At 39.0% G+C, this 10,519-nt stretch overlaps 1 protein-coding gene across 1 annotated transcript; it reads right to left on the bottom strand.

Moving 5' to 3' along the window:
• Window positions 1-6,195: 6,195 nt before the first annotated feature.
• LOC104408307 (BTB/POZ domain-containing protein 7-like) lies at window positions 6,196-7,309 on the bottom strand (the record flags this gene model as incomplete). Its single annotated transcript, XM_010017862.1, has 1 exon — window positions 6,196-7,309. A coding segment is annotated over one exon (1,114 nt), but the record flags the coding sequence as incomplete, so codon positions are not given.
• Between the last annotated feature and the right edge of the window lie 3,210 nt (window positions 7,310-10,519).

Below are 10,519 nucleotides of genomic sequence, written 5' to 3'. Positions count from 1 at the left end.
CCAACAGGTCCTGCCTACAAGCAAGTCCTTTCTGCTTCCCCAGTTATCTCTCAAAAGCCCTTCCAAACAGAAGTGGCTTGAAGCCCATATTTAACGTGCTAGCGAGTAGCTTAGGATCTTGTCAAGACAGTTGACAGACCACTAAAGACAAATTAAGTGCCTCCAACAGTCAGCAAAAGTGGAATTACACAAGTTTTTATTACAAAACTGTTAGATTGATTTAACTCATTCTGTGATGGAGAATTTTCCCCTAAACTTATGCAAACCAGTGAGACAGAGAGAAAAAAAAAAGTAAGAATTCATCTTGACACTGAACTGACGCCTTTAAGTTAGTGAGTGTTTTATGAAGTTGGTCATAGTAGGAGACCATGCTGACAAACAGAAGCCACACTTTTTGAATCTGCCAGCATACAGAGAACAGTTCAGAGGCATGACCTGTAGCTAGTCTGGTCTGCAACATGTTTAGAAGTTCTCAAGATTCTCATCTCACCCATCCATGAGCACCCTTACTACTCTAATCAAGCTTCTCACAGGAAGAAGGAGGAAAAACCGAAGACAACATTTGTTTAGCCTCTTTCCCACACCTTACAGACCCAAAGCTGCAAATGTGTCCCTTACTTGCTAAAGATTCTCCAGAGGGAAGCCCACACTCGTGGGCTGTGGGAGCACCCATGGAAGCTAACCCCCTTGATTAGTAGTCGTATTAAACCAGACTGCCATCTACTTGCACTCCGCATCTCCTGCTCTTCTGTCACACTGGTGCTGAACTAATTTCTGTCAATCCTGCTCCCAGCAACATTATATCCCAAATAGCACAAACCCCAGTGCCAGCACAGAGAACAAGAGGACTAATGCAGGAGGCAAGACAGCAGTACCACTTTCAACAGCCAAACAATCTATTCAGGTTCAAGTGAAATACAACTTGAGAGACATGGCAATAGGAGTTTAGGTTCTCCACAGCAATAGGCAAAATATCAGTTACAAAACTAGCAAGAACAAGTCAGAAGACTTACGTAGTAAGTACATCTTTTTAACCGGTTATCACATAAGCTGCAACTGCAACCACCTCTACTTTCCTATAACTGTATTGTGAACAAGGGATCTTGAAATTCAGCCTCCATCTTCTGCATGCAGGCTGACTTTCCCAGTTTAACAGTATGGCCTCCTGGAACCACTGTATTCTCTGTCTTAAAGGAACACTACAGGGTTTTAGCTTCTTCAAGTTTTAATGCTTCGCTTTTCCATCTCCTCCCCAAATCGTGTATATATAAGGAAGTCTTAAAAAGGAGAGTACGTCAACAGTTAACTGATGTCAAGCCTGTAATTTTGCAAATTTGTGCACATTTCTGTCCACATTTTAGAACTCTGGAGCTCACAGGTTTTGGCTACATGAAGACGCAAAACTACGTGAATGTTTTGCAGAAAAGAAGAACAAGATCTAAGTAGCACTGGAGATAAAGAAGGGTTCACTACTGGTCAAACACTTAAGTCTATTGCTAAATTCAATACCTCTTTTGAGCTATTTTTAATCCCTCTGCCGATTTTTGTAAGCACAAAAATTTAAAACATTCATGTACTCCCACCCTTGCAAGGCTGAATCCAAAGTACATCTATTACAGCACTGTTAAAGTATATAGTGTTACTTTTTGCTTTATTCAAATACAAAGCTGACAACTTTATGGCACTTCAGATTAACTATTAAAAGCAAAAATAACATATGCTGTGAAGGGAGGGTCAGGCAGCATTCTGTATTATGCTAACCATCCTTCCACAGTGAAAAGTCTAAGTTATGTTGAATCCAATACAGCATGTTATCCAGCCATTTGAAATATAAAATCAGGGAGCAGATGAAAACAATGCAACTTGTATTATTTAAAAGTATTTTCACTTATGATATGGCAGTTACAAAGCTGTTAAACATTCTAAGACATTAACAGCTGGATTTTTTAAGTTTTAAGTTTAGCCAGAAATGTAAGGTAGTCATCATATGTTTAAAGTATTCCATGTATGTGGCAAAAGCTTTTTAATGCTTTCTCTACCAAACAATGAAAATGAATTTACTCTTCCGCACCTGCGATGTGCAAAATGCATAAATTTAGGAAGCCTGAAATCCGCATCTAGATCTTTGGTTTCTTGCAGCCATCAGTTGACAACAGCCCTTGACTGGGCTTCAGAATTCCTGAAGCAGCACATTCAGCAGCAGCAGGCAGTGAGCTGATGCAGCTTAAACAGAACACAATCACGGGTCACAAACAAAAAGCTGCCAACTCAACCATAATAAAACAGAGGGAAGAACTTAACATGGGAACAATGAAGGGCTGAGGGAAGAAGAGCTGATATTTGGAGGGACCAGGCCAGCTGTCATTGTTCAGATTTAAGCTGTATACTTCATACAACACAGGGGACTGAAGGAAAAACCTGGAAACGGTGACCAGATCTGTTTCTCTGCAAACTATGACACTGCAAACTAATTTTACGTGCAGAGTTGTACAACTCGGTCAAATTCTTTGTCCTTGCAGATAGTCCTGGAATGCAATTGCTCTAGGGAAGAGCCTTTCCACTTCCTGCTTTCTCCAGTCTTCAACTTCATCATATAAAACCTATGCAATACCTTCAGGCTTGGATACAAGCAAATCATTGTAAGGAGATAACAGGTCAGATTTATGTTAATATTTACTTAATTTTAAAGTTGTAAGTGCCAGACTAATTCTTTTGAGCATTCCCCTACTGCACTGATGTATGACTGACACATTTGCCCTAATTTTCCCCAGAATAAATTTGTGTGTATTTAATACTGCCACTCTGGGCTCTACAGCATTTCAGTCTTTCAGTCCTGCTGAGATCAAGGGTACTTTTGATGTCAGGCACTATCTAACTCTAGATCAAAGGCAGCACTACTGAATACAGCTTTAAAATAAAGTTTTAGTTCTTAGTCTTGTCACAGGTAAAGTCAACACCTAAAAATAAACGGAAATCAAGAAGTCTGAAATTAAGGGGGTTTTGTTGTCAATTTTACTTTAGAAAACTTCTCATCAGGCAAAAAAGATTCCCAGGCAAAACTATTTCAGTTCCAGTATCCAAAATCCTGTAACAGAAAACCACACTGTACTCAGTGAAACTATTCATGACACTAAACAATAGGGCCAAGATGCAGAAGAGCATTCACATACTTATAATAGCTATCTAATAAAATTAAGATACCTGAAGTCAAAATTCTCTGCAATAGCAGCGGATGTGGCAGCGCAGGAAGACTGGAAGGGGAGATTATTTTAACAGCACATGATGAACAAGACCATGAACTGATCTGGTTTAATAACTGCTACAGAAGAGGAAGGGTAAGTGATTTTTAAACCTGATCTTGGTGAGTCTATGTGTTAAAACAATCACAGTACAGCTGATAGAGGGCAGCAAGTTAGCATGAAGACACAAAAGCAGGAACAGAGTGCAGAAACAAGCAGGCAGGGCAAAGAAACATTCCACTAAGATGTGCCTGAACCTCCTGGGGAGGTCTCTAATCCTCACAGCCTCTGCAAAAGCAGTAAAGAGCTTCACTTCACAGGTACAAATGGCTTTCAGTTTGATCAGCTCTACAGATGAGAATATGCTCGCTGATTAGTTCATTTATTCAAATTAGTTCATTCAAAGATCCGATTCATTTTATCTTGGAAGATAAGTGACAACTATCAGATGAAACAAACCAAGCTCAAGGCAGAATAAATTCTAAATAGTCTTGTTTTGCTTAGACAGTGACTTCATCATGGGGAAACCATCAATTAAAATATGTCAGAAAAGGAGTATCACTGTGTTAGGAACAGGAAGATTTCCATGGAAGAGAGACAAAGCTGAATCATCTGCTGAAATTTAAGAAAACTTACAACATCTGGATACTTAGAAAGGTCCCTGAAGACAAATCATACTAAAAATCTGTTGAAAATAAAAACAGTTGATCAGAAGCAACTTCACTTGACACTCAGTTACAAATACCCAGCCAAAACTGAGTAAAATCAAACAAAATGAGTTGGAAAGAGTATCCAGGCTTACATATAATGACCCAAAAATATTTTCCAGGAAACCAGGGAGACAAGCTTTAGCAAGTTCACAATTGGCTAGGATGAGCGAAGCGAATCAAGAACTTCAGCCTGGGCATGTGGAAATCTAGAGATGAAACATAAGACATTAGCTACTGCAAAAATCATAGCTTGGGCAACACTGCACACCTGCAGCGCAGAGCAGAAAAGTGCTGTCAGAGGACCTAGCTAAGATCTCACGAGAACTGCCTGCTCAGTGATCTCTAACACCTAGACAATGCTGTCTCTTCTAGTATTGCTCTGCATAACATCTAGAAGTCGGACATTTGAGTGACAGCTTCCAGTCACAAAGATGATCAAAGGCCTGGGAAGCCTGCCATATGAGGAAAGGCTGAGAGAACTGGGTTCATTCAGCCTAGACACAAGGCGGCTCAGGGGAGACCTTTTCACTATGTTCCAGTACGGGAAGGGTGGCTGCAAAGAAGACAGACTCCCCTTTCACAAGGAGTCACATGGAAAAGATGAGGGGTGATGGGCACAAGTTACTGCTGGGGAGATTCTGGTTGAACACAAAAGGAAAAATTTTCATACTGAAAACAATCATCCATAGGAATCTTCTCCCCAGGGAAGCGGTGGATTCTCCAACGTTGGACACTTCTAAGATTAGACTTGACAGGATGTTGGACCATCTAGTCTATATCATGCTCTGCTTAGAAACGCTGGACCGTATCATTCCCAAGGTCCTTTCTAACCTTGTATTCTGTGATATACTTTTCCTCTGACCAAATAAGATTTTTTAATTTTCATTATAAAATTATACCAGAACAATTCTTCCATGTCAGCACCGTACCAACAACCTAAACACGAATTCAACAAATTGAGTATTAAATTATTAGACACTGACTTCACTGGCATACACAGATTTTCTACAGATTGCTTACTGCTTTCTCCTGCAGCTAGGGAACGCAGCACTGATTTGTAAAATCCTCATTAGTTCATGTTAATGTCTAGAATTTCATTATCTAAAGGGGCACCGAATTTATATTTGCTATACTGGATAATACAATAAATTTCAATCTTGACATGATTTTACTGCATTTCTCCCCTATGTATAAACAACCTCTCCACAGCTCACCACTTCTGTGGTCAGACACTGGGAAAGAAGAAAAGACCTCTGAAGGCCACTGCATCCCCCTAACTCCTCCCAGTGACCACCCCCAAAACGCTACATCTCTGGTACATCTAGAGGGCCACCAAAACCGAACCCACACTGCTGCACTCACTGGTTCCAGCCACCCAAGTGTGCTGCTGAGGTGCTGCAAGCCATTCAGCTCAAAAGTAAAATTCTTATCCTCCACCGGCAAGGCCTGAAGCAAGTGCCATATCCCATTATGCATAATATGGCCACTAATTAGTTGAAACCCCAACAGATGAAACAGCAAGCAAAGCTCCTGCCATCACAAGAGGTATTTTTAGTTCACTAGTCAGTGCTCCACCACCTCACCAGAGGCTGTAATAACCCTGGCCAGACAGCATGTATGGGACGTATGTTATCAAGATACGAGTGATCCTCAAGAATAATGGATAGAAGTGAAAATCTCTAAGCTTTAAGTCTTAAAATACCAATTCCCCCTGCTTCATTTCTGTAAATCAAGTAGAAGACAGCAAAGACACAGGACTACTGTAATTAAGTTGTTTAAATTTACTTTACAACCGCAAGACTGCAAACTCTGTGTACCCTCTTTGACATAAACAACAGAAATAACCATTCAAGTTAACATCACGGGGACACTTCATAATGAGTCTAAGTATTTCCTCCTCTCAACAAGGATCTCTTGTATCTTCCCCTCTCATTTACATCCAAAAAGTGGATTATAGATTAAAGTAGATAACAGAAATATCAAGACCAGGTATACATTTCTGACCTAACAGCATGCTTCAATAATTATGTGCAATAGAAGTAAAAGCTCTCACATGACATTTCTTCGGTCCCTAGAAAACACAGGTGTATTATCTACAACACAGTTATCTGTATCTACAGATGCAAAATAAGCCTCTATAGGAATTGTCAGCCCCTGATAGCAGTACTCAATAGACATATAGCAAAATGGCTAAGAAATTGTTCTGATAAAGTCATATATTCTATAGCAAGAACAGTATTACGTACCTTGTGCAAGCATGTTAAACTCCAAGAACAGTGCTATGTGATAAAGCTCCATAGCTTCTTCAGCCCTAGTCATGTTTAATTTTCCTGCTACAAGAGCTTGAACTTCACTTAAACTGCCCACTGAAGGACTGGAGTGCAAAACTGAGAGGTCCACCACATCTGTATACATACAGTTCAAAATGACCTTAGCGTATTTTTTTGGTATGATAGATTCATCCAATATAATTCTAGTTGGAGTTCGTAGAGTTCGGTCTGTGATTTCTTCACCAGTTCGTATTCTCCTCTGCAGCAGGTGACGAAAAAATGGAGATCGTGATGAAATAACAGCTTTGTGAGCTCTGAGCTCTTCATCTAGACAGTTCTGACTTCCACCAAAAGTTTCAACTAAGTCAGAGTTGGATGAAAAGCTAAGAACCACATCATAGTAGCACATGTAATCAAACAGTGCACGCATGTCAACATCTAACGAATTTGGTGTTCCAAATTCTTCACTAAGCTGCACAAGGATATCAACATTTTGGAATCTTGAATCCTCCATTCCAAACTCGCCTGTGTAAAGGTAGTGTAACAAAGCAGAAAACATGGGCATATCTATGCCAGCTGTATTAATATCCATTATTATTTCTGCCCCATACTCTGGTGAGGAAGAAAGCAGTGTCTTAAAAAACGGACATCTTGCTGCTAGGATTGCACGATGCACAGGAAAACAAGTTTCTTGAAATATTAAGTCTACATCAGTGCAATATTTGTACTGATAAAGTTCAGCCATGTCTTTTTGTAGCGTCCTGGCTTCTGGTCTTGCCAAATTAGCTTGTAGATAAAGTTCCTTTAAGGCTGATGTTCCTTCATATTCTTCTACTAACGCATTAACATCTCTGACATCCCAGCCTGAGAGGAGCTCGCGCATCTGCTTGGCGTGGTCAGCAGACCGGCTAGATTTCCGACGCTTAATGAATTTCTTTTTGAGGGTGGCAAGGCCAGACGTTTTCTTTTTCTTGTCTTGAGGTTTCTCATGGCCATGGTCAAGGCTATATAGCTTTGATTCACAGCCATAACCTTGATGAGAGTAGGATGATGTCCCTGAAAGCAAAAAGGAAAATTGAACACGCTTATTCTTCACATTTAAAAGGAAAGGCCGTAAGACATAAATAGCCCATCAACGTCTGTGAGTTACAGTTTTTCCTTCTCAGATGAAATAATTCATCAAGTTGGAAACCTGACTGAAGCCTTTTCTACTCCATTAATATTTTTCCCCCATCTATAAAGTTTATACATTTTTTTTTTTCTTTTAAAGGCACTCAATTTTAAGAAGCAAGCAGTGCCAGTTGATGTAACTTTGTAGCACATGGCAAGGCTTATCTAAACAGGAAAAGAACATCATGGTCAGAATGTTACAAGTGCCACTGTGCTAACTATAGGAAGTGGGGGGGGGGGGAAAAGCCTTTTTAAAAACTTGTATTATCTCAGTGAAATAGTAGCATCTCCTCCTTCAAAGTGCTTTTACAAATTCTGTTCTTCTAGCATAAAGTGTTATTTCAACAGTAAAAGCATCCCTCATATCAGATAGTTAGCATGTCTCAAGAAAAAAAGGAAAAAAAGAACACAGTATGAAAACATTCAGGGAAATTGAAGACAATGAACACATTTTCAACACAAATTTAATGAGAAAGTAAAACTCCTGTCATACAATAATCAGGTAATGCCAGAAGTCAAACACAGAAAATGGGCTCCTTTCCACAGAACTATAGATGCCAATTTTGTGTCTACACCTCATTCAAAAGAATGTGGAGAATGGAAGTTTTGCTGTATTGTTAAAGATGTTCTTTGAACAGAGCGTTATACAATTAAAGTACACAATTATTTTACCCCTCAACAATTATTTATAGGGAAGTTGTTACGAGCCAAACATCGTAAAATGAAAAGTAGATTCCCCTCAAGGTACGTGTCACATACCTGCCCTGTTCTGCCAAATGAACCTCTGGTGATCTGTCATTTTGAACCCAGACACTATAAAGTAACACTGACAGCAATTTATTAAGAGAAAGAGGAGTTAGAATCTGAATTTCTAGAAGTAATGCAAAGCTGAAGTTATCTTTTCATAAAAATAGTAAAAAACTATGGTTTAAACAGAAGCATAACCCTCACATTAAAGCATTATCATTCTAATTTAAGTTTGCTTACAGAATTTTCACTCTAAGCCAGATGGTGAAAAACCTCAGACATGACAGAAAAAAGCGGGGGGGGGGGTGGGAAGTAACAAACCCAGCTACTAATTCCAGGCAAAAGGGAAACCAGAGGAAGACATTTGCAAATGGTATACAGATTGGTGACAACGGCAGCTTCATCTGAAATAGTATTTGTCTACTTTCTGGTTGGGAATAGTTAACATGCTTCCATCAGTACACCTGCGTAGCTTCACTATTTGTTGCCTTTTTAGATATTTTAAGTTCAAAACACATTCAACTACAAGAGTTTTGGGGGCCTTTTGTAACTTGCGCTATCACTGCTCTCTCAGTTCCATTTGTTTCAGGTCGATTTGATGTGACGCTATTATGACAGCAATGTTATGGGCCAGTCTGTCAAAACACAATGCTTTTGGTTACCATGTACTTCAGGTAAGTACTTCTTGAACTTTAAAAGACACAGGAGCAAATCAAAGTTGTATTTGAGAACACAGCAAATGTAGCAATTGAAGATTTCTGTAAATTTTTTTATTATTTAAGCCTCAATAATTCTAAGTAACTTTATAGGTTGACTTTTGTGCCAAGCTAATTAAAACTCCCCCCATATCATGCACACCATGGTTTTATGATTCATCTATTAGTGGGAACTTTAGGAAGGAACTTTGCTTTCTTTGAAGAAAGATCTCTATTTTATTCATGCTACATTAAATTTTGCTTGATCAAGCAACATATTATCAATCATATTGTAATTTCAAGACATTAAAAAAATATATCATTTTAAACGAAGAGAACAGCAGTAACTCAAGACAATTTCAATAAAGGGGTTGTGCTGCAAAATCCACCGTAAAAATTACTTCCACATGACATACTAGGTATTATAATAGGCAAGTAGATTCAGTCTCCTGCTGATAAGAGACAAGCCTAGAATTTCTGCTCCATTTAAAGAGTATCAATTACATTTCACAATAAAAGCAGAACTATGCTCTGGTCACTCTGTGATGACAGATTCTGCTCCAAGAGAGCATGCCAGCTCATTTCATCAAGTATTTTGGACTCTAATGGCAAATTTGAGTATGCAGCATATTCTCTTAGATTCCACTAAAGAAAAACTAGGACACCACAAGTCTCATTTTCCTTCTTCCCTGAAGGCTGCCATGAGGTATTACTTGCATGTGAATCACCACAATATACTAAAACACTTTTATGTACCTCAAGTTACTTACAAGATTTAACTTCAGAAGTACTGCAAACATTGCTATTAACCCTTACAAAGAGATAAAACACTGCTACAAAAGTGCCATCACACAACTGCTTTTTACTAGAGGCAGAAGTAGAGATGCACCAGCGTAGCCTCTCAGGGTTCAAAACAGCCAGTGGCTCCCTGCCCCTCAAAGAAAGAATTTGGAAGAGCCTCTTTTTGACCTGCCTGTATTCCTTCATAAGGCAGCAGCATTGGAAGTAGGAACAATAAATTTATTCCCCACTTCTACACTAAAAGGCATCAATCTATCAAACACTGTTAAAAAACAATAACTACTTCATGCCCCTAGACCATATCTAGCTTTGAACAGATAAATATTTACAAGAAACATATGACTGCCAAGAGAATCTACTTGGGCACTTGACAATGAATAATGGGATCTGCCTAGTCCTCTGCTTGCCTACACATTTTGAAATCTAATTACAGAGCTCTATTTAATAAACATCTTGAACAGATGTACCACCCTAGAAAGTGGTGTGAAATCCTCCTCCTAAATGCTGTAGACGAAACAACAAGGAGATGACTAGTGAAGCCTTTGCTAAAACAAAAGTATTTTTTTACAGTAAGAACACTGCATTATTTTTATAGATTTATCTTCTCTTCATAAACTACAAGCAAATTCAGCATAATTCAACTAACAATGGGAGCTCAGCCTATGAAACTAGGCCAAATCGGTTCTCAGTGTTTAATATCCATCCTACATTTACAATGTACTGGTGCAGCACTTTTAACAGTAAAGCAGCATGTCTAAAACAAATCCTGAACCAAGTTTCCAGGAATAAGGCAACTAATACATATTACGTAGCTGTTATAACTCTAGTCCCCCTATTTCCTTTCTACTTTGGGGCAGTAAATAGGTCTTAATGCCTTCTACATTTAT

The sequence above is a fragment of the Nestor notabilis genome, unplaced genomic scaffold, assembly GCF_000696875.1.
Source record: "Nestor notabilis isolate BGI_N333 unplaced genomic scaffold, ASM69687v1 scaffold23207, whole genome shotgun sequence".
In the NCBI taxonomy this organism is placed as follows: domain Eukaryota; kingdom Metazoa; phylum Chordata; class Aves; order Psittaciformes; family Psittacidae; genus Nestor; species Nestor notabilis.
The sequence above is the reverse complement of the archived record's forward strand: the minus strand, read 5'-3'. Positions and strand labels throughout refer to the sequence as shown.